This window comes from Drosophila serrata, unplaced genomic scaffold, assembly GCF_035046125.1.
Source record: "Drosophila serrata isolate PLE 108 unplaced genomic scaffold, ASM3504612v1 contig_228, whole genome shotgun sequence".
Lineage (NCBI taxonomy): Eukaryota > Metazoa > Arthropoda > Insecta > Diptera > Drosophilidae > Drosophila > Drosophila serrata.
The window spans coordinates 27433-51416 of NW_028257126.1; the positions used below are offsets into that span (position 1 = coordinate 27433).

At 43.8% G+C, this 23984-nt stretch overlaps 4 protein-coding genes across 4 annotated transcripts in view; 3 read left to right on the plus strand and 1 right to left on the minus strand.

Annotated features, from left to right (window-relative positions):
- Nucleotides 1-920: 920 nt before the first annotated feature.
- Nucleotides 921-3315, plus strand: LOC110187863 (organic cation transporter protein). The gene is made up of 4 exons (XM_020957348.2): nt 921-1522; nt 1617-1875; nt 1941-2361; nt 2416-3315. The coding sequence occupies exons 1-4, from the start codon at nt 1190-1192 to the stop codon at nt 3083-3085; spliced, it is 1683 nt and encodes a 560-aa protein (XP_020813007.2). The 5' UTR covers nt 921-1189; the 3' UTR covers nt 3086-3315.
- Nucleotides 3316-3773: 458 nt separating this feature from the next.
- LOC110187824 (organic cation transporter protein) lies at nt 3774-8037 on the plus strand. The gene is made up of 4 exons (XM_020957301.2): nt 3774-4215; nt 4277-4535; nt 4598-5021; nt 6881-8037. Exons 1-4 carry the CDS (start codon nt 3877-3879, stop codon nt 7536-7538), a joined length of 1680 nt encoding a protein of 559 aa, XP_020812960.2. The 5' UTR covers nt 3774-3876; the 3' UTR covers nt 7539-8037.
- Nucleotides 8038-8933: 896 nt separating this feature from the next.
- On the plus strand, nt 8934-12566 carry LOC110188043 (organic cation transporter protein). The gene is made up of 5 exons (XM_020957593.2): nt 8934-9372; nt 9429-9687; nt 10492-10906; nt 10970-11476; nt 11540-12566. The coding sequence occupies exons 1-5, from the start codon at nt 9043-9045 to the stop codon at nt 11703-11705; spliced, it is 1677 nt and encodes a 558-aa protein (XP_020813252.1). The 5' UTR covers nt 8934-9042; the 3' UTR covers nt 11706-12566.
- Nucleotides 12567-14212: 1646 nt separating this feature from the next.
- Nucleotides 14213-23984, minus strand: part of btsz (bitesize) — a 56771-nt gene continuing 46999 nt past the window's right edge. Inside the window, 7 exon segments of the mRNA XM_086829872.1 lie at nt 14213-14977; nt 15046-15254; nt 15321-15595; nt 15655-15909; nt 15976-16170; nt 16249-16433; nt 22550-23984. Coding sequence (XP_086685998.1) covers nt 14826-14977; nt 15046-15254; nt 15321-15595; nt 15655-15909; nt 15976-16170; nt 16249-16433; nt 22550-23984 — 2706 coding nt within the window. The 3' untranslated portion in view covers nt 14213-14825.

Here is a 23984-nt window from a genome sequence, read left to right on the forward strand (position 1 = left end):
GTATAATTTGATAACAGAGATTTAAAGATATTATTAGGGAACTGGATATTTATTGGGTCATTGGGTCGGATATGACTCCTTCACTGCGTTGCAAATTGTCAACTAAATTAGCATGGACATTATAATAAAAACAAATGTTAACAATATCGACTTTAACGTATATTAACATATGTACATATATATGTAGAACGGAGTGTATTATCCGTCGACTAATTAATTTTAAAGAGTGACATTTTTGTATCAATTTTTCTTTGTTTTTCATACAAATGTGCTAAAAATGTTTAAAATTCAAAAAGTATCTTGAATAAATAAATTAATAATCAAATTTGAATTAAAAAAAAAAAAAAAACGGCCATCGCATGGGTCAACCCCCTTACTGCTTCACTTTACTATACTAAACTAACATTAATTATATGTATGTATATGCAGATCTTTTAACAAGCAATAAAAAAGCTCTATCCTAATTTTAAATAGTTGTTTAATTAAGAATAATGAATTTGTTCAGCTGCAAGGCACTCATGACATATCTATTCCCTCATTGATCAATACTGATAAAATTCTGAAAACAAAACATTATAAACAACCACCATCCTGTATGATATCCTTGAATTCTCAAAAGCAAACTTCTTCGATTTATTAATAGATATCTGTATATCAATCAATCAAAATTAAGTCATTGACTCTTTGTTAATGGTCGCCAAGTGGCAGAAATTGAAACTGATTGAAATTCAAATTTTGTAAATGCAGTGCGAATTTCCGAATTGCTTCTCTTCCTCTCTTTCCTTTGGGGCGTGCCCAAGTAGGTTTTTTTCAAATGCCGCATAATTGAGCAAGAGAGTGGAAAGTGCGACTCTCATGTAAGCAGCACTCTCTCTCTTTTTGTGAGCAAACACACCCGTGGGTCTCCGCCTCCGGTTCATGACCAGTTGGAAGCGTGCGCTCCGTGCCACCAGAACAGAGGCGGAACGGGTTTCAGCTGCGTTCGATACACCCAGGAGCCGGGGACCAATAAACCGATTCTGAGAACCGGCAAGTGATTACCTGCTCACCGGTCTCACCCGGTCTCCGTTTTAGCCACATTCCCAGTTCCCCGTAGAGGCCAGACCCCTCTCAGATATGCGCTTATCATCACAACATTGCGAACGCCTCTGAAGTCTGGAGGCAGCAAAAATCCGATACCGTCGTCAGCATGGATTTCGAGGAGATTCTGGCCAAGTGCGGCCACAGCAGTCGCTATCAGTTCCTGCTGCTGGCTCTCTACGGCTACCTTATGGTGGTCGTATCCATGCATTATTTCTCGCAGAACGTCATCAGTTTTGTGCCCGATCACTGGTGTTACCATGAGCAGCTGGAGAATCGCAGCTTCGCCGAGATCGAGGCAATCTATTCGGTGTTCGAGAAGCCATCGTGCACGCGGCTGGAGAGAATCGATGAGAATGGAGGGAATCACACGGTGAGCCCGGAAAGATGCAGTCAGTGGATCTACAAGTACGATTTTGGATACAGAAGCATGAATACAGAGGTGAGTTTATCTACTTAATTCAAAAATTAAAAGTACATTAAGTTCTTACATATATCTATTATTTTATTTATATGGTATATGATATATTCTGTAGCTCAATTGGGTTTGCGACGAGGCCTATAAGCCAAGAGTGGGCCAGTCACTGTTCTTTGTGGGCTCGGTTTGTGGAACTCTGGTCTTTGGCCTGCTTGGCGATCGGATTGGTCGTATTAAGGCCTTGATTTTGGCCAACTGGTGCGGCTTTCTGGGCGATTTCTCAACCATATTCGCTACGAATCTAGTTTCGTTCTCGATCAGTCGTTTTGTCTCTGGACTGGCGGCCGATGCCAACTCCTATCTCATGTATATATTAAGTAAGTAATTGGCCAAGACTTTTACTTTATTTAAAAGTAAATTAATCAATGATTGATTTTTACAGTTCTCGAATATGTCTCGCCATCATTGAGGAATGTGGGTCTCAACACAGTCTTGGGCAGCTTCTACTGCCTGGGCTTGATTGGAGCCTCCTGGCTGGCCGTCTGGGTGGGCCACTGGCGCCTCTTCCTCGCCTGCTCTTCGGTGCCGCTGCTACTGGTCACTCTTTTTTACTTCCTCGTCCAGGAGAGCGCCCAGTGGCTGGTCACGCGTAATGATATCGACGGAGCCATTCGTCGGTTGCAGCGCGTGGCCAAGATCAATCGCCGCCAGGTGGCTGACGATGACTTCAAGTCCTTCAGGAGCTATTGCGAGGAGCACTACCGCAGGGAGACCAAGGAAGCGGAGCAAACAAATGTCCGTCTACTGGACATGCTCAAAACGCCGCGCATGCGCAGCACAGCCATTAAGCTGTTGTTGATTTTGTGAGTAATTTATGTTAACTAAGAGTTCTTAATTAATATTATTTATCCTTTCAGCATTATAATCACACCCTGCTACAACACCATCGCCAGGAACGTGGAAGGTTTGGGCATCTCCCCTTTCGTCATGTTCTCGCTGAATGCCCTAACCCTGCCGCCCTCCGGTTACCTTCAGGGCCTGCTCCAGGACAAGATTGGGCGCAAGGCCACCGCAGTTAGTTGGATGACCATCACCGGGATCTTTGCTGCTGCTGCTGGATTGGTGATAGCGCAGGGTAGTCATCGGAGCGTGTTGCTCCTGGTGGGTCTCACTCTGGCCGCCAGATTTGGAGTGTCCATCGCTGATGGAGCCAGTTCCCAGTTCTCCACTGAGCTGATTCCCACCTGCGTCCGTGGAAGGGGAGTGGCAGTGGTGCATGTGGCAGGGTTTGCTGCCTCTTTCCTTTCACCTTACATCCTGCATCTGGGCACGTATTTTAAGCCAGGTCCCTCTATAATCCTGGGACTACTCTTCCTGTCCGGTGCCTATGTCTGTCTGCTACTTCCGGAGACGCGTAACCGGAAGCTGCCCATGTCGTTGGCCGAAGGTGAGGAGTTCGGTCGTGGAGAAGGCATCTTTGACTTTCTAACCAAGCTCCGGAGGAGAGAGAGCAACGCAACTGAGGTCGAGATGAGCACCAAGACCGTGGAGGAGGATACTCTGATGACAAAGGCACAAAAATCCTGATTTAAGTGCTTATTTCTATTATCGGTTTAATGTAATTTATGCCATAAGCCACCTCTTCGTATCTGACTTTTTAATATACGATAAGTAAATGCGATTTATGGGTTCAATAAACATTTATTAGCTGTTCATTAGGAGTTTCCCTAAATCGGAATAACAGGAAATACTAAATGTCAAATGTTATTAGGCAAAATGAAAGAGAAATATACGAAATAAGTAATTGAAAAACTAAACAATTTGAATTTATAAAAGTAAAGAAAATGTAGTAACCTAAACATAATTATTGAGTCAAAAATCTGGACATTTGTATGTATTGATGTGACTGCGTATAATCATGCCATTGCGATGTCTTTAGGATCGTCTATCTGTATAAATTAGCAGTAACCGAGTTGTATATTTCTTGAATGGTAGATTGCAGATTACAGCGTCTTTGGGGACCCAGCGGAGTCGCTTATCAGCCATAATAATTAAATCAATACGTTTAAGTTGCGATCGGAATCGGAATGGGAATCGGGCGTTCGATTCGGCCAGCTGAGGAGGCGATTTTGACGACTGGCGAGTGAGGCACTTATCAGCCGCGCGAGAGGCACCAGAGTGGTTCCAACTATTCAACTCCACAATATCAGCTTTCACAACGCGGCGTCTCTCTTAACTATTTGGCATTTAGGAGCGGATTGGGAAACCCAGAGCGCAGCTGGACTGGCTGGCAGTTGGTGCGTGGCAGCGGAAGAGAGCGGACGACGAGGCGACGTGCGGCGGACCAGCTAACTCCACGGTATTCCACGGTTGCATCCATGGCCATGGACTTTGAGAAGATACTGGGCAAGTGCGGCGACTGCCATCGCTACCAGTACATGCTGCTGGCCCTCTACGGGCTGCTCATGTTCATCGTTTCCCGGCATTACTTTGCCCAGAGTGTCATCAGCTTTGTGCCCGATCACTGGTGCTATCACGAGCAGCTGGAGAATCACAGCTATGCCGAAATTGCGTCTATTTACGCCCCATTCGAGAGTCCCTCCTGCACCCAACTGGCGTCCATTGATTGGGATTCGAGGAATGCCACGGCAAGCGGGAAACCCTGCACCCGTTGGATCTACAACTATGACCATGGATTCCGGAGCATGAACGCCGATGTAAGAGGCTACACTAGGAGATGATTCCTGCTCTAATATGGTTTTTATCACCCTTCCTCAGCTGAACTGGGTCTGCGATTCGGCGTACAAGGCCCGTGTGGGTCAGTCTCTATTCTTCCTGGGTTCCATGTGCGGCACCTTGCTCTTTGGCATCCTAGGCGACCGGATTGGACGCATTCGGGCCATGGTTTTGGCCAACTGGTGCGGTTTCTTGGGTGACTCGGCCACCATTTACGCCCAGAGTCTGGTGACCTTCTCGGCCAGCCGCTTTGCCTCGGGACTGGCGGCCGAGGCCAATGCCTACCTCATGTATATACTGGGTATGTTATAGCCATAAACCTATAGATCCTAGTTAGTAATCTCTATCTATTTCCAATCACAGTGCTGGAGTACGTGTCGCCATCGATGCGAAGTGTGGGCCTTAACCTAACGATGAGCATCTTCTACTGCCTGGGCATGATCAGTGCCTCCTGGCAGGCCGTCTGGCTGGGCAACTGGCGTTCCTATATGGCCTGGTCGGCTCTGCCCCAGGTTCTAGTCACCTGCTTTTACTTTCTGGTCCAAGAGAGTGCTCAGTGGCTGGTCACCAGCCATGACCTTGACGGTGCTGTGTTGCGACTGCGCCGCGTGGCCAAGTTCAACCGGAGGGAGGTCAGTGAGGCGGACTTTGAACTATTTCGACAGCATTGCAAGACGAAGATGTCGGAGGCCAATAGCCGGATGTCCCTCCAGAAGCAAGCGCGTTTGGTAGATGCACTCAAGTCTCCAAGATTGCGCCTCAGGCTCATCTATGTCCTGGTTGTGTTGTGAGTATAAACCTTATTTTCTAGTCAAAGAAAGTATATTAGAAATAATGAATTAAGATCCACTTTATTCTCAAGATAATTTGTGATAATTTTTACTTTTATTGTTTAGTTTTAAAAACATTTAAAATCATTTGAGAATATCTTCCAAAGTACATTAGTTTAAGGCACATTTTTAGCTCTAGCAAAGTCTAGGAAGTTATTGAAAACCGAGGTGTAACACCACCCAAATATATATCTCACATGCCAGAGGAATGTTTATACCCTTGCAGGGTATTATAATTTCAGTCAGAAGTTTGCAACGCAGTGAAGGAGGCACCTCCGACTATATAAAGTATATATATTCTTGATCAGGACCAACAGCCGAGTCGATCTAGCCATGTCCGTCTGTCCGTCTGTCCGTCTGTCCGTCTGTCCGTCTGTCCGTCTGTCCGTTTCTACGCAAACTAGTCTCTCAGTTTTGAAGCTATCTGAATGAAACTTTGCAGTTAGTCTTCTATATACTCTCACTCGTATATATGTCGGAACGGGCCGGATCGGACGACTATATCATATAGCTGCCATAGGAATGATCGGAAAATTTTTACAAAAAAAATTATAACATTTTTAGTTTTCAACAGAATTTGATCAAATTTGAGATATAGCCATTTCATATTATTCTACAATTTTGTGTAAAATTTTATGAAAATCGGACGACTATATCATATAGCTCCCATAGGAACGATCGAGAAATTAATTCAATTAAAAAGTATAACATTTTCAGTTTTCAACAGATTTTCATCAAATTTGAGATATAGCCGTTTTATGTTATTCTACAATTTTGTGTAAAATTTTATGAAAATCGGACGACTATATCATATAGCTCCCATAGGAACGATCGAGAAATTTGAGAGGAATGAGAATGGCGGTGGCTGTTGTCGGAAGACTGACAATAGCGGTGGCGATAACATTTTTAGTTTTCAACAGAATTTAATCAAATTTGAGATATAGCCATTTCATATTATTCAACAATTTTGTGTAAAATTTTACGAAAATTGGACGACTATATCATATAGCTCCTATAGGAACGATCGAGAAATTAATTCAATTAAAAAGTATAACATTTTCAGTTTTCAACAGATTTTTATCAAATTTGATACATAGCCATTTTATAAGAAATAAAAGAAGTTAATAAAATTAAAGATTATAACTTCTTCAGTTTTCACCAGATTTTCATAAAATATCATTTTATTTTAATCAAAATTTTGTGTAAAGTTATAAAAAAAACCGGACTACTATATAACGAACGATCAAAAAATGAATACAATTAAAAATTATAACGTTTGCAGTTTTCAGCAGATTTTCATTAAATTTGAAATATAGCGTTTTATATCAGTCTTGAATTTTATTGCAAATTTTATGAAAATCGACTATATGATATAGTCTATATATAGTCTATATCACATAGGTGCCATACAAACGATCGTTAGATGTGGAGCAAAAATGCAAATCTGTGAATGTAAAACTGAAAATATAATATGTATAGGTGAATGAAATGAGAGCAGGTATTACTTTATTGTTTTTTTTAACATTAATATAAATATTTTATATTGTATGGAAGGAATCCAGGAAGTCATCGAAGTTCTATCTGCAAGGGTATATAAACTTCGGCGTGCCGAAGTTAGCTTCCTTTCTTGTTTAATATGAAACTGTTTTATAACAAAAGCATATTTTAAACCTTAAATTTCAAACTGGAATTAGTAAGCAAAGTCATGTTTAAGCTTCTAGGTCAACTTTTTTATTCCCATTGTTCTCGATTCTCTTGATTTCATAACTAGTTTGTTATAAAATATCTGAATAACTCGTAAATATTTTCTTGGCAGCACGATAATCACGCTTTGCTACAACACCATGTCCCGGAATGTGGAGGGATTGGGCATGTCGCCCTTCGTGATGTTCACGTTGTTCGCACTGACCCTGCCGCCCTCGGGGATCGTCCAGATCCTAACCCAGCGGCACCTGGGACGCAAGTTCACCTCGGTGACGAGCATGGTCGTAACTGGAACCCTGACGGCGGCCAGTGGCATAATGCTCAGTGTCTGGCGGGAGCCCAGTGTCGGTGTTATGGTCGCCCTGATGCTGGCATCCCGCTTTGGGATCTCCGTCACCTCGGGCGCCACCATGCAGATATCGGCTGAACTGGTGCCCACCTGTGTGAGATCGAGTGGCCTGGCTGTGGTCCATGTGGCGGGAGCAGCGCTCTCCTTCCTTTCGCCATTTATCCTCCACTTGGACACCTACTTCCGGGCGGGGTCCTCGATCATTCTCTGCCTGCTGCTGCTGTTCAGCGCCTGGATTTGCCTGCTCCTGCCGGAGACGCGGAACAAGAAGCTGCCCATGAGCCTGGCCGAGGGTGAGGAGTTTGGCAAGGACGAGCGGATGTTTGACTTCCTGCGACGCTCCAAGGCGGAGACGAGGGAGGAGAATGGTCGGGATGATCTCAAGGCTGATGGCACCAACGAGAAGCTAATGGCAGAGTAAGATTACTCACTAGGTAGGTGCTTTCCCATTTTGATAGGATTCGAATTAAATTTTGGAAAGTATTTTAATGCATTTAATTTAACCAAATAATTATATTTTGTTATGAATTTAATTTGTACGTACTTAAGTGTTAAAACATTTATGTTTTATAGTTAACTCTCATTATAAATTGTTGCATTTTTGTCTTAGATATCTTTAGTCTTAAAATTCGAGTTGGTCAAAGATAGCAGATATAAGACCCGCTTTATCTAGGTCATAAAAAACGTAGACTAATAACGGAATGAGCATAATTAACTTACGTACATAATATGACAATAAGAACTGCGAGAAAGACTGGTAATAACTATTACTGCTATCAGTTGGGATAAGAACAAGGAGTCGATTGTATTTTAAAGATTTTTTATTACTCGATGCGCAGACTTGTTTATGTGTTTTTTTAGTTATTTTAAAACTGTTTACCCTGTAAGTTAAATTTTGAATTAAAGAATAAAACATATAAGAATGCAAAAGTATTTACTTTCAAGGGGTCGGATGTACCTATATTTGAAATAGTAAATTATTCTTCATTAATCTTTGTATGTATAATAGTAATTAGATCAACTATTGACAAATATTTTACAATATAAACTAATAAAAACAAAATAGAGAAAAATACATTACAATTGATAGTTTTGGATAATATCTAATAAATAGTTATTTTAACTTAAAATTTCACCTTATTTGATAGACATTTTTTATGTAAAGTTTCTTCTAGCCCAAATAGATGATTTAAAACATAAAAAATAGGGCCAATATTCCACCATTAAAAAATATTTGAAAATGCAAATTAAGTTTTTAAGTTTTTCAATTCCAATTACTTTAATTTGGTTAATTTTATTCTTTTTCACATCTCTCTCTTTAGAATATATGATTATAAGTCAAGTTCTAAAAGTTCCATTCAAGTTACTCTAAAATAATACTCAGATTCAATCAAGGGTATGTTCGTGTTCTTTCTGACGAATCTAGCTTGTCATTCATGCTTTTATCCCATTTCACTCTTGACCTTTTATGCACTTAAGATGGGGCGGCTCTTTGTGATTCGGGTTTTATTAAGAGTCCATTCACTTGTGTATTCGATTCACATTTCAGAGGTCACCACGCTAGTGTTTATCTATTCCAGTGGAGAGAAGAAGGTTTCCTTCCTTCCTTCTCGCGAGACGCCGCCGGCGTTTGTTTAGATTGGAGTGAATGAGCAAGTTCACTTAATATAATAAAGCGTTCTCGTTTGAGCAGACCCGCTGTGTGTGTGGCGATAAGCCGCCCCCAAAACAATCTTATCGCGGATCGAGGCAGACGTAAACGCTGGCGGAGATGGAGACGGAGACGTGGACGGAGACGGAGACCAACGTGCGAATCCGGCCACCTTGCACTCTTTCGCCTCGTTTCGTGGTCGCTTCGGATCGGATTGGATCGCTCGAGCGTTTAGTCTTAATAGAATCTCAGCGAGAGCACGACATCGGGGGACATGGACTTTGACAAGATCTTGGAGAAGTGCGGCAATGCGGGTCGCTATCAGTACCTGATGATTCTGCTGCTCGGCTACATCGCCTTCACCACCACCGTGCACTACTATTCGCAGAACATAATCGGTTTTGTGCCGCAGCACTGGTGCTACCATGAGAAGCTGGCGAATCGGAGCTTTGAGGATATTGCGGCCATTTATGCTCCGTTTGGAAAGGAGGCATCCTGCACCCGGCTGGACACAATCGAAGGTGACAAGGTGACGGTGAGCACGGAGGTCTGTCAGCGTTGGATATACAACTATGATTACGGATTTCGAAGCATGAATGCAGAGGTGAGTTATGGAAGAGCTCTCAGGCAGTAGAGACTAATAAGTATCCTTTTCCACAGCTCAACTGGGTCTGCCAGGACGCTTACAAGGCGCGAATCGGACAGTCACTGTTCTTTCTCGGATCCTTAATGGGCACTTTCACCTTTGGGATGCTGGGTGACAAGATTGGGAGAGTACGGGCTGTGATACTGGCCAACCAATGTGGATTTGTGGGTGATTTCCTCACTACCTACGCCTCAAATCTGGTGCAGTTTGCTATCTTTCGGTGCATTTCTGGTCTTGCTGCCACGGCTAACTACTATCTGATGTTTATTCTGGGTAAGCATTGCGATATCTCGAGTCTTGTGTAGATCTGGGAAAAGCTTTTCCACACACACAAACACAGTTCAGAGTCAACAACAACAGTGTCTACTCCTAATGATTGCCATAAAAACCTACCGTGTTACACATCAGGTTTTTTTTTTGGTTTTATAGAAGGTTAATTGTATGATCTGCATCTGCAAATTTGCAGATTTTCAATTTCGAAATCCTAATTTTATTGCTGTCTGCGTTTCAGACTTTGCTGCAGAATTAGTCATTAATTTTTGTGCAGGTTCAACAACTGATTTGTTTCAGTTTAACTTGAGTTTATTTTATCATCTTTTGTTTTGGATTTACGTAGAAGCTTGTGCTTATGTATCTTATTAGATACAATATTTCGAGAAAATATCAATCCAAACGTGATGATTTTAAGACTTTTCAGTCACGTAAGTCAACGAAATAGTTTTATTTTTACTTCCATGACTTCATGCTAGGTAAATAAAAATATAATTTAATCGCTTAAATAACAAAAAGAAATGAATCATTCCTATTAGAATATATATTTGGAATTTAAATTGGGTGAAAAGCTATATAAAGAGTTAATGTGGACCTTGAAGGTATTAATTATAGTTTGATATAAGTAATTCTACAAAAATTTATTAGACTTTGCTTTATTTTAATATTAGGTATTTAGATAAAGGGTATTTGAAACTCGATTCAGCAGTATCTTAGTAAATATTTATAAGAATTCTTACTTTATATACACACTTTAGAAATCCAAGAATTTTCTGAAAATATATATTCCCAATTTCCTTTTCCCAGTGCTGGAATACTTGGCCCCCAAGCTGCGTAACTTGGCCATAAGTGGAACCCTCGGCATATGCTTCTGCCTGGGGGCCTTGGTGGCTCCTTGGCTGTCTGTCCTGGCTGGTAACTGGCGCATCTACCTCACCTGCTCGGCCCTGCTCCAGCTGGTGGTGGCTTTATTCTACTTCGTGGTCCAGGAGAGTGCCCAGTGGCTAATCACAAGGACGAATGTGGAGGGAGCAATTGCCAGGCTGAAGCACATTGCTCATTTCAATGGACAGGAGGTGCCGGCAAGTGATTTCGAGGCCTTCAGGAGGCACTGCATCGTCAAGAGAAAGCTCTCGAACCAACCAGAGCAAACGGCTGGAATTATTGATCTTCTGCGGACGCCAAATCTTCGAAAGACATCTCTGCTGGTGGTGTTTACTTTGTGAGTAAATTACATTATTTAGTTTTCAATGTCATTCTAATTGGTTTTTTTTAATGTGTCTAGCATGTTGGTCTCGCTGAGTTTTAATACAATCTCCCGAAATGTGGAGGGCCTGGGCCTATCCCCGTTTGTGGTCTTCTCCCTCTTTGCCGTGGTGGTGCCACCCTCTGGATTCATCCAGGGACTCCTGCTGAGCCGTGTGGGACGCAAGGCCACCGCCTTTTTGGCCATGCTCTGCACCGGGCTGCTGTCCTGTGCCTTGGGCGTGGCCCTGTCCACCGAAGGGGCCCAGCAGAATGTGACCCTGCTGCTGGCCTTCGCCCTGCCCATGCGTCTGGGCATCTCCATGTCCTATACGGTTACCTCGCAGTTCTCCTCGGAACTGCTGCCCACCTGTGTGCGTTCGCGTGGCATTGCTGCCGTGCACCTGGCCGCAGCGGGTGCCTCCTTTGTGTCGCCCTATCTGATTCATTTGGGCACCAAGCTGGCAGCAGCCCCATCCCTCATCCTGGCCCTGCTCCTCATGTCCGCTTCCATGTGCACCCTGATGCTGCCGGAGACGAACAACAGGTGAGAGCAAACACAAGGATTCAAGAGGGAGTTCCCGGAGCTAACACCCTTTTTTTCTCATAGGCAACTTCCAATTACCCTGGCCGATGGCGAGGCCTTTGGCAAGGGCGACTCCATGCTGTCCTTCGACTGTTGGCGCCGAAACGATGACGATGTGCCCAAGGAGCCGGCGGAGGAGGTGAGGCTGCAGCAGCTGAATGGGCAGACCAAGCCGGAAGCGGAAGTGTAGTGATAAACAAAGCACCAAAGGAAGTATAGTATTTCCCCAAAAGACTTTTGAGCCCAGCGATTTCCTCAGGGGAGAGAAAGCAGACAGACAAGAGATAGTTGCGAAATTTGTCAATAGATGTGAAGTTTGCTTTATTTTATCGATTCACTGCTGTTCACAATTTTTTTGTAACACAATATTAACTTAGCAACTTAGCATTGAGCCAATCGGTATCGGTATCGGTATGGTTGCAGTTGTATTAAGTACTTACTTGTAAGTAAAAGGTTCATAAGTATCTTGTATCTTGTATCTTGTATGTTGTATCTTGTATCTTGTATTTTGTATTTTGTATCTTGTAAATGGTTATGTAAACTCTTGTAATTATGTAACGCTTAAATGCCATAAACATAACGCTTACAATGCTCTGCTCCAATTGCCTTTTAGAAAGTCTTACAAACTCTGACATGCAATTTCTAATCTTTCAATTTTCAATATCAATCTTCAGAGGCCGGAGCTCCGTTCTCTTTAATCTTAAATCTAAGTGTAAAGTCTAGCGCAAAGTGATTTAGGGCCAATATCGCCGGTTGCCGCCAGAATATAAAACTAGACAGGAAACTAGACGGGCAACCGTTAACCGATTGCTTTTTAGTGTAGCGGAAGGATTAACTTAATTACTCAGTTTCACATGATATAAAAAGGGTGTCAGAGATTGTTCCTAGGGCAGTACTGGAATGCAGGATAGAGTACTATCAATGAAACAACATAGTTTTATGATTATATAGGAAGGCAACCGCAGCGTCTCTCGTCTATTACTATGTATAATTCCGTGTATCTTACGTGTGTGAGTTGTGTTGTATTCGCTAAAAAAGTTCTCTACATTAACGCAACAGTGTTTAATTTTTGCTTTTTGGGGGCGTGGCTCTTTGGCCTAACATATTTCCATTGGGTGGTCTTACATACATTGATAATAATCTAGCTGGGGTTCTTCTATGAGCAATTCTGGCGAATGCTAACAAATACAATGGGTACATAAATATTCTCTTCCGATATCGGGTAACCTTATTCCTCGCAGCGTCGAAAAACGTTCTATAGAAATGACCTATCGCCCAGGTTTTCAAGTAACAAATATATTTTCCCTTTCGAGTGGCTTATGACTAGGGAATGCGATCGCTTCGTCGCTTGTAAAGGGGATATATAGTAGGTGGTAGGTAGGTTTACAAGTATGTATCTCAGTAGATGTATATGTATAAAGTAGGTAGGAGTGAAGTCTGCATCGCCTTCTCCGGATTGCGTAATCAACACTAGTTCACAATAGTTGAATCCGAAATGCATGTACACACAGTAAAAAGGTAAAAAGATCGATCTCCCCCAGTCCTTCCCAGTAGACTACGATGCCAGAGACTGGGCGTGAGTGTATCCTTATATATTCGAGTATAGCACCATCTTCTCAGTGAGTGAGTAAGTGAGTAAGTGAGTGGGACTCAAAAGGGCAGCTGCTGTTAAAACACAGCGCCTTGTCGTCCCTGCGAGTCCCTAAGGTAAGTGATATACTGGTTTTAGGTGGTAGTACATAGTAAGTAGTAGAAAAATATACATGTAGTAAACATTGAAACATTCTGAAGACTTTAGGGGGAATAAATTATGACTATATATGCATGTTTGTTGCTTGTATACTATATACTATTAGGGTGTGTGGGTGTATGCGATTGGACTCTCAACAAATTTATGGCTAGATTAGAGAGCCGAATCGAACAGCAAACGCTTCAACCTTAGATTATGAACTATTCGCGGGTAGAGTTATGCTTAGTATCGTGTATATATGTATATGTTTATTCTGGGCCTTCTACGCTACTAAATACCATTTACTTTTGCAATATTTGCTGCTTATTGTTTGACATTTATCATATGCTGATTTAGAGAAAGTATTCTATATTCCACCTGATCGACTGATCGACTGATGTGGAGTGTGTGTGTTTCTTCTGTGATCGTGTGTGTTTCGAAAACATCGAGTATAAAAGACAAGCGGTATTTAGGCAACGAGTGATTCAGCAATTTTCTTTTATAAAAAACATCTTCTATAAATTGTTGACAAGTATGTATGTATCATTTGTTTCCTTCAACGTTAAATATTATATGCGCATTATATTCACGTTCAGGGTAAATATATCCACTTACACCAAAAGCATTCATAAGACTCGATTTGTTGTATTCTTAAAAGTGATTTCTCTGAAACAATGCATCATCATTTTCAGTACACAATACTCAGATATTGGAGGGAGAGGTGTGATATCATTGGCTGCTGTGGGAATTGATTGATCATTGATTGCTGTCGTGGGTCGTCACTTAACTAGATAGCTAGCTTAGTTCAGTTTAGTTTAGTTTAGTTTTCATTAGTTTAGCTGAAGCTTTGCTGGATTTGCACAATGTTTGCGATATGTATGACGTCGGAATAGGTATATGTATATGCATGTAGTTCACCTTAGGATCTAGGAAACCAAAGAGTGGAAAATAAACCAAAAATTGCAGCATTTACAAAAATGTCATTTGTATTTCTCGTATTCGAATATTACGGATAGAGTTGTACACGGTAAGCTTATGCCTCGATTTAACTAGGTATTTAGTGTATATATATATACGTTTTTTAGTGGTATTTTAATCGTAGTTTAGTGCATACAGTATGCGAATTGCGATTGCCTCTCTCGGGGGGAGAGGTGGGAAAAAAACACACATACAAACTCGCTTAGTATCTAGGGGGACCAACCTTGGGTCTCATCGTGGTTTTTACAGTTTTTCATGGTTTTTATCTGCATCGAGTAGCTGAGAATAGCGCTTACAATTAGCGCTTACAATTAGTGCCATAAACATGATAACGTTTTCTTTTTTCATTTTTTTATAGTTTTTTGTTTCTTTTCGCAGCGTTATTGCCGCTCTCCGGCGTATTCGAGTATCATCATCATCACGCACTTAACTCTAACTTGTGTAAGTGCTGATCCTTCTAGCCATTATCCTTACATCGCTAGTAATGCTTCTCAGAATTCTTGTGATCGCTAATTGATAATTATCGCATAATTAATACAAATACAATACAATACAATACAATGCAGTGTTTCTGTGTGACACCTCCTGGCTCCTTTAGACTCCCTATGGCAATGTGGCTCGAATGCCATCCAAGCTGGAGCGTAGCACCAAGCTGCCCTCCACCCAAAAGTTGGGACGATCCAGCATGTTCTGCCACAGGGAGAGCTCCTTGCCGGTGGCATCCATCCACTCCACCTGACGGCCATAGCTGCGACCTGTTTTTGGGGGAAAGGGAACCATAAGTTAATAAATCTGTAGAAGAATCTTATTCCTTTCAACTCACCTGTGCCCAGAGAGAAGCGAATTCCACCAACAAACTCATTGCTGGCCAGTCGATCGTGATCCCACACTGTTAGCTCCAAGGCGCGCTCCGATAAATCCTCCAGGGAGACATCCTCGTACACAAAGGTATAGTTCCAGCTGGGATGCAGAGTGCGCTTCACCACTGGAGTCTTTTGCTTGGAGCTCCTTGTGCGATCCGGTAGCAAATAGCTAAGGGATTGATACATTCACTTGGTTAAAAATATTGCAAAAACTGAAAGTTTCAGCAAAACTCACCTCTTGCAGAAGGCATCGCAGGTGCCGTTGGCCTTGATGGGACTCAGATGCTTGGCCTCCTTAACCAGCACATGCAGCTGGCCACCCTTGGTGCTGCGATCCGACTTGGAGGTCACCGACTTGATGCTGCCACCGAATTTTCGAAGGTTCGAGGAGCTGCCCGTGAGCGAGGAGCCGCGAGAGAAGAACGAGGACTTTAGACTCTCCGGGGGAATGTACTTCAGGCCCACTACAATGTCGCCTCGGTAGGTGGCCACCTCATCGAAGGGTTCGCTCTGAAAAGATCCCAATTTATTACACATTTCTCTTCTATATTTAAGAAATAGTTACTTACTCGCTCTTGGAGCAGGTACCACTGCGACTGGGGATTGTCAAAGACGCGTCCTTGCAAATTGACACTGACTTCGCCGAGGAAGTCATTTCGCCCAAACATATCCGAGTGCCACACGGTCAGCCAGAGCGTACGCGACTCCAGGCTGGAGATGGGTGTGTGGAAGCGCATCGTCTCATCGAAGATGGGATTCAGGGTGTGCTTCTTGACTTTGGTTTTGCGCTTGCCAGCCTTGGACTTGTCGGGCAGCAGGTAGACCTTAAAAGTAAAGTCAGAAGTTAGAAAAGATCCAGCAGAATGTATCTAGAGGTATGTAACACCTACCTTCACGTAGGGATCGCTGCGATTGCGCTTGGCATCAACGGCGGCTAGATCCTTGCAGCGGACCACATGGATTTCCAGGGCGCCCAGCTTGTAGTTGTACTGCATGCCAAACTCCACCTGACCCTTGACCACCACGGTGCCATAGCGACCTTCGCCGGCGCCAGAGTAAACGCTGGCCATGGATTCCGAGCGAACCTGCCGAAAAAAATTGAGTCATTAAGTCACAGCTCTTACGTAATCTGCTATCACTGTTATCAGTGCTTTTTTACTCACCCCCAGGGAGCTGAGACTGCTGCGGTTCTGGTGCATGGCCACCAGCCGATCGATGTCCTCATCCGACTGCTGTGGCCACGTTTCGCTGGAGGCCCGCGACTGGATCGGACTGGCGCTGGCATCTGCCTGACGACTTCCAATCACCGGCGATCGAGTCAGCTCCTCGGCGGCGGCTTTGGCCTCCTCTGCAAAGAGAGAGAAAAGAAAATCCATCAATTAGCACTGGAGTTTTCCACAATTAAGGCTAATGGCCCATGTACTCTGCTGCTGATGATGAATGATCATCACGGCCAATCGATGGCAAATGCTGGTGGTTATATTTAGCTAACGATCGTTACTCATCCCCATTTCATTCTATAAGATATATATATTTTTTTGGAGAGTCTTAAGCTAACAAGATTATAGATCTATAAGATGTAAGATGCAACATATGGAAGATCAGTGAAGAAGCAAGCGCAACCTGGGGGCATGGGTGCAAGGAGCATGCATTTGGTGGCAGGCAGACGAAGCCTACCTTGCACCGTTGCTCGTTCCTGCTGCAGTTGCTCATGTTCCCTAGGTTCCTCTTGATCCTCCTGCTCATCACTCTCCACAAAGGTCACATGCAGTGGCGTGCGACGGTGCAGGATCAAAGACATCCTGGTCCCAGGAGCAGCACCGTTTGCAATGGCAGCCACAACCTCGACAGATTCCGAAAGATCCTCTTCAAGAGTCTCCAGAAACCGGTCAGAGTTGGACCTCAGACTGTCGTCCCAGGTCCAAGCTCGTCGCTTAACAAGGGCTGCCTGCTGCTGCAAATGTGGCTGCTCCGGGGGCACAGGATTGGGTGTTTCCTCAACCAGGTTCTCACTTTGCTTGCTGCTGGCCACTGCCTCCCGCTGCTTCAGTTCCAGCATGTAAGAGGCCACCTTGGCATCAATGTCATCGTCCTCCTCCTCGGAATCGTATTCGTATCGCTGGGATTGTTTTCTGCTGCAACAGCAGCCGCAGCAGGAGAATAGAATGCCCCTAGACTTGGCCATCGAAGTGCCCCAGTAATCTTGGTAGTTCCTCTGACGGCGTCTCTTCTTTCCCCAACATTTGCCCAAGAGGCGACGCCACTTGGACTTCCTGCGAAGCTTCTGACCTCCGTCTTCGGATCGCTTTTTCCTCATGCGATTCAAGGCGGCATACTGGATTTTACCCGCTGAACTGGAGGGTAGTTGGCTGGAAGGGTTGCCTCTGCCATAGTTGTGCACCCGAGCTAGAGGAGTTTGTACGGCCTGTGCTGCTGGAGGGGATCTCTTGGCGGAGACAGAGGCGAACACATTATAGTTGCCGGCGACGGCTTCTTTCGACTTCGACTTGGATTTTGCCGCGCGTTGCGGACCAATTAAACGAGTCACTCGCTTCATTTTCTCGACTTTTCATTTCACAATTGCGCGTTTTGGTGGCGAGATTAATTGGTGACCGCTTTATTTTTGGTGTCATCTGCAGTCGTGTATCACTTTGGGCTTAGTTGGTTTCGCCAACCAACTGACAGTTGTCATCTGATGGATTTCCCAATATCCCCCGCAACACTTTGAGTCAATTAGAGAGGTTTGAGTTAGTAGATTGCGAAGGGGCTTTCGATTTTGGCAAGATGAGTCATTAGAGGGGAATTCTTTCACTAAGCATATGGTTTTAAGTTTCGGGGTTTAAGTTGTTGTTATTTTTAGAAGAGATAAAACAAACCCTAATGATAGCTGTCTATCGTGAATTAATTATATATTAATTTACTTAAAGGGAGAGCTTGTTATAGTTTTTGGTTTTTCAAATATAGTTTGTGTTCATTTGTGGAGAGTATAGATATTAAATGAAGGTTTTCTCTTGTTTATATGATAGCAACTTTTCAAATCATCCGTGGAAAGTTTTGTCAAGAGTTAGAATTCTTAGAAAATAAACCCTGACAACTCGATCAAGACATACAAAGTTGTATTCGTTGTATTCGTTTTATTGGTTTTTTTGTTATTTGCCATAAACAGGTTCAGCACAAGCTGATAAAATAGTTTGTGCTTTGATAATAATTAATTTCTGAAATGTTCTGTTGAAATTTTTGCACGCTTTTATATTTATTATCAGTCAGATTTATCGGATATATCAGTGCAAAATTTACTGATATTGATTGTTCGCTGAGCAAGTGGCCCTTTTTGATAAGAGGCCCGGCGACAAGCAATCTTTTTTGGCTGTTTGGACACGTAATTGAGGCACTTGATCGCCGCTTAAGGGGCGCTTATCTTAGATAGCTGGCACCTGGCCCATAAAAACAGCCAATTTAATTAAGTCGAAATGCGAGGCGGCCCTGAACTTGCCACAGCCTTGGGGCAAAGAGCGACCGAATTAAAGGTGTGAAATCGAAGGGAACGGCAAACAATCGGGGCAGCCAAGCAACCAACGAGCAGATAAAACTGGGTCAGATTACACCCAGAGCGTTGAAAATTGCCCAGCGATCCGAATGTGCAATTAAACGAAGGAATATCCCATTAAAACGGGCATTTCAGCGCCACCGAAGGGCCTCTTAAAGGTGTTTGCATTTGAATTTATATTTGAATTTCTTTTATGCAGTCACGATTTGTTGACAAATATCTCATTTCATTTTCGCTTTTTTTATGGCACTTCTATAATTTCCGCTGGGTTAGCACAAAGCACGGTAAACGTGAGCGGGAAGGCCACAGCTCAGGCCCTAAAAACTATATACTTTATATATGTATATGAAAGAAAGAAAATAACAAGCCAATACCGAAGCCCCAGAAAAATAAAAGTCACTTTCACTATGGAAACGATCGGTTGGTTGGAGTCAAGATCGGAGTCGGATTCGGAGTCGGAGTTTCGCGGTATGGAGCGCATCCAGTCCCGTTCCGCGAGGCCGGGCAACTGATCCGCAGATGGGTGTCACAGCCAGAACCCCAAGAGTTCCAGAATTCCACAAGCGAACATGGTCAGGGCGACCGACCGACCAAATCTAAGTTTTATTCAATTATTCAAATATTGAACCCTGGGGTCAAGAAAGGGGCGCCTAGCCAATGAAATTGCAATTAACAAAGTCACGAAAAGCACTTGCCGATGGAGGGTTGATCTTGGAGAAATGCAGAAGGAATTGGATGATTAATTTATCAATCAATTTCTAGAGTTAAATTCATTAATTTGTAATTTAAATGTCATTTCCTAATTTAATACATTTCATTGCTCATATTAAATTCTATGTAACTGGAGTATGTACATAACATCTAAATGAAATTTAGAAGCTATTAAGAGTTCTTTAATATACTCTTGTATAATTTAATAAATAATAGATAATTCTGTTAATAAAAAGCTTGGATTATTAAATATCCATTCACTAAAAAGCATGAGCATATGTTTAATAATATCAAAGATAGGGGAAGTTTAGTATTAATTGATTGAATTTATAATCTAAAGAAATAAAAGTGGTAAGTTGATATAAATTATGATCCTTGACAATGAATTGATCATATTTTCTAGCTGAAAAGATATGTTATTATCTATCTTTATTTATATATAACCACATTTCCAATATTTCTAGATCTCTCCTCGCCATCCCATCAGAGATTTGCAGAATGTATGTGTAGAGATACATATTTCATTTCGCATTTCTGGGTATTCCGTCTCGGCTGTCGGGCAGAGAGGTTAATTTAATTAGGGGTCCCACAAGATCTTGGCTCCCCTCCGATCGGTTGCAACTAAGTGTCGCTTCCAGGGTGATCTACCCCATTCCCCATTCCCCATTCAGGAGCTTCCGCCTTGGGGCAGTAGCAGCGATAATTGTAACTCGATTTGATTTGCATAATTGTGGAAATTGTTTTTCACTGCAATATTACGAGAGTATTGCATGCAGCGTGGACCCCCGCTGCCTTTGTTTTGTTTTGTTTTGGGTGCAAAACACTTAAACGGCTGCCGGATGGGCACGGACCTCGGAGGCGGACTGGAAAATGGACGTGGACATGGAACACGGACCACTTCCGCACTCCGGCGGTGCAGCGATGCACGAAAATAGATGTGGAAAATGGGTAATTGGCAAACGAACCCCCTCTGATGGCGATGTCACCTCTTGAACATTTATATATATTTCCATTTTAAATGCCGCAATATGAATAAGTGAAATAGCATAAATACATACAGGAAGTAAACTGAAAGAGCACTTGAGTGCGATTAAGTGTACAGAAGTTCAATAGCGGTGCGGAGTTCCCCGGGTTAAAGGGGGGACACCTTTTTAATTGTGTTTTTTGGCCACAAGACAAACGAGTTGGTTGAACTGAGCTGAGAGCCGAGAGCTGAAAACAGAAACTGTGCAAACACAACCTGCCGCCAAGAGACAAACACACGGCATTTAGTGATGGCAACGTGAAATAGCCGAAAGGCTAAAGAAACATTGTTTTTCCATTAACCAAAATTCTCTCATTTATTTCTAAACCAAATAATGATAAATTATCGGAAATTCTAAGCTCTCTTCGTTCCATGAATATATAATACATATTTTACATGATTTCTTTGAGGCTTAAGAAAGTTTAATAAATTTAATTTTAATGCTTTATCTGTGGTTTAATTTGCCGTAACGGCCAAGTCTAAATTATCAAAAGGAAAACATGAAAGGCATTTCGTCGAATTGAGTTTCCATACGATTTCTCTTTCAATGATTAATTATTGTTTTCCTTTTTAATGATTTTAATAATTACAATAAATGTAATTCTCAAGTGTGAACAAAAATCTATTTATAAAACAAATTTTTTAGCAAGTTCCTCAATCAAACTTGTTTGTTTACCTATCTTTAATTCTTTAGAAAGTGCATATTTTAAAATCAAGATTAAGCATTCATATTCAAATATTATTTTGTTAAGATATCTATATTGTACCGTTTTCTATAAAGTTATTTAAACATTTTATCGCAATTGGAAATTTTTGAAGAAAACTATCTTTTATCATTATTTTGGTATCTGTTGATGACTCATTTATTTCAGTGTGTTTGCCCAACAATTAACAAATAAATACTTTATTATCTGACACATTTCCCTAGTTTATCATTTCGAAGATAATTATTTAAAATATTTCCAAAGGTTTTATCTAAACGTCTGGCGTTTTCATTGTATCTATCATTATCATTGTACGTTATTTTCATACATCATCAAGGTGTGCCCTCCGCATCGAACTTCCTCATCAGCTAGAGCTCATGGAAACCATCCCTCTTCCCCAAAAAGTCACCTCTCTCTCCCCCTACACTACCCGTATCCCTCATCTCTAGGTGACAAAGCTAAGTTCAAAGCCCGCCTGCACCCAGTGCTGCTTTTTTGAGAGCTGAGTTCGAGTTCCATTGACCAAGACAAGCCGAATTTAATTGCTGGCCACAAAAGCGAAAACAGCTTTTTGGCCAAATAATAAATAGAGAACGCCTACGCCAAGCGGAACAGCGCTATAGAGCCCCTCTAGTATATATCCAAAACTACTTCTACATCATCATCATCATCATCGCTGACTGCGCAACTGCGCGAAAATCGCTTTGGACGCCACAACTGAAAACCGAGCCGCAGTTGGCTTGAAGCGGAGCTCTTAATATGGATACAGTTAATTGACCTTGATTGGGTTTATTTCGGGCAAAGCAAATGTCTCAGTCTCGCATGGAGTATCTATGAGTTGGCATCACAACATCATTATTATCGGGAGGCAGAAATCCGGAAGGAGGCGGAGGAAGAAGACGGTTGGGATTCCTGGGATACCCGAACCTAGCCTAATCAGCATAAAGTAGTCTGCGATTATCCCCCTTGGGGAAAAATGCCGGTGACAGGTTTTCAGGGGGTTGCTTACACAGAAATATTTATAATATTTTCTATTCTTGACATAATAATTTAGCACGAGAATTTTTCACTTTACGAAAGAATAGAAAAATTGAGTTATAAGTGACCCTTGAAAGTTTGACAAGTTTGCAATTTAATCTTGCAAAAGATATACGTTTTTGAACAGTGCATTGCCTCGCCTTAAGGTCATCTGTCTCCCACTCGTCTAAGGATCAGATTCCTGGGGACTGGCACGAGGAAATATGTTGACTTCGAGTCCTCCACCTCCTCCTCCTACTGCCACTTAGTGTGAGGAATTTTTCATTAGGAAGGAAGCAATTTCATGGCAGGTTATCCGAGCTCAAACGCCTGCTTGGTGTGCGTGTCCCGCTCGGAACGAACGCACTATCCCCACCACCATTTTGGCCAAGGTGTGGCCTACCCCCCGGAGTATGCTAAAGGTAAACACTGGAAGGGATGGAAGGAAGGAAGCAACTCACCCGCTGACATGTTGAGACGTTTGCGCGCATCACGCTTGGAGTAGAGGAACTGGAAGCCCGCGCCTAGTTTCTTGCCAGTGGAGCCACTGCCGCCACCAGCACTGCCCCCTCCACCGCCACTGACACCGCTGACACCACCATTGACAGCCGCTGCTCGAGCGGCCAGTCCTGGGGAGCGGTACCGCGCACTCTTGGCACTGCCCGTGGCCGAGACGGTGGATGAGTTGGAGGGAGTGTAGTTGAGGGCGCTCTGCGACTTCGTTTTGGGTGTGCTGGTGATGGGCGCACCACCCGCACCAGTGGTAGGCAGGCGCGGCAGGGAGTTGGTGCTGGCCACCACCTGGCCCGAGTTTAGGCTGCGCGGCAGCGTGGAGCGAGCTCCGCCAAACTGATTCGACGGCGACTCGTCGCTGGAGTCCGTCTCGTAGATGGCATCCGGCACACTGGATCTCCGCACATCCTTGGTGGAGTCACCGCCGAGCGAGGAGCCCGCCGATGAAAGCCAGGGCTTCGCTGGCGACGACTCCAGCTGGTGGTGATGGGCGTCACCGCCTCCGATGCTGCCGCAGGAGCGGACACGGTCGAGCTGCTCGCGGCTCAGGCTCTGCTGGTGCTGGCTGAAGAGAAGGTCGCCTGCCGATCGGCGCTTTGCCACAGCCAAAGCGGACGCAGACGACGAGTTATCCCTGTCCAGTTGGCTCAGCTGGCTGAGCCTCGTTCTGCTGTCGCCATTAGCCAGTAATGCCGACTCAAAACTGCCGCGCCACGAGAATCTCTCGTAGTCGCTGGCCATGCCGCACTCCTCCCCGGCGTTGTCCGAGTGTCCGGGTCCCGATGAAGATCCTCCTGCTCCTGTTCCTTGTCCCGTTGCGCCTCCTCCTGGATGATGCACGGTGGCCTGGTGGTGCAAATGATGGACATGCGGCGTGATGCCATCGAGCAATAGATCGTGGGATCTGCTGCGCAGCTTCAGCTGCTTCAGGGGCATAGCCCTCAGCTGTTCCTCCACCTCGTCTTCCTCGTCCTCCGTCGTGGTGGCCGAGATCTTGGCCTGCAGCCGCCGGTGGTGACGCTGGCCCTGTGGCGAGGGCGTCGGCGTCTCATTGCCACTGCTCACCTCGTGCATCAAGGCCACCAGCCGGGTGCCGATGTGCTGCATCACCTTGGCGAACAGTTGCGGCGACCGCTCTGTGCTGGCCTGCTCCTTCTCCTCTACCTTATCCTTGTCTGCTTCCGTCGCAGGTTCGCGCTCGCCTCCTGCAGCCACCTTGCTGAAGGAGGCCACCAGCTTCTGGTAGACCAGCGCCTCCATGGGCACGGCCTGGCTCTCGTCCAGCAGTCCGCCATCGCCACGATCTCCCTCCTCGTCCACCTCGAACTTGTTGATGATCTGCTGGCAGCTGGCCGAGATCTGGGCCTTTAGTTGGCCCTTCCG

Bases quoted from the DNA above. Each gene is read 5' to 3' on its own strand.
- LOC110187863 (XM_020957348.2), top strand. From the start codon at position 1,190: ATGGATTTCGAGGAGATTCTGGCCAAGTGCGGCCACAGCAGTCGCTAT. The intron at 1,523-1,616 runs GTGAGTTTATCT...TATATTCTGTAG, and splicing joins ACAGAAGCATGAATACAGAG to CTCAATTGGGTTTGCGACGA. The intron at 2,362-2,415 runs GTGAGTAATTTA...TTATCCTTTCAG, and splicing joins ATTAAGCTGTTGTTGATTTT to CATTATAATCACACCCTGCT.
- LOC110187824 (XM_020957301.2), top strand. From the start codon at position 3,877: ATGGCCATGGACTTTGAGAAGATACTGGGCAAGTGCGGCGACTGCCAT. The intron at 4,536-4,597 runs GTATGTTATAGC...TTCCAATCACAG, and splicing joins CTACCTCATGTATATACTGG to TGCTGGAGTACGTGTCGCCA. The intron at 5,022-6,880 runs GTGAGTATAAAC...TTTTCTTGGCAG, and splicing joins ATCTATGTCCTGGTTGTGTT to CACGATAATCACGCTTTGCT.
- LOC110188043 (XM_020957593.2), top strand. From the start codon at position 9,043: ATGGACTTTGACAAGATCTTGGAGAAGTGCGGCAATGCGGGTCGCTAT. The intron at 9,373-9,428 runs GTGAGTTATGGA...CCTTTTCCACAG, and splicing joins TTCGAAGCATGAATGCAGAG to CTCAACTGGGTCTGCCAGGA. The intron at 9,688-10,491 runs GTAAGCATTGCG...TCCTTTTCCCAG, and splicing joins CTATCTGATGTTTATTCTGG to TGCTGGAATACTTGGCCCCC.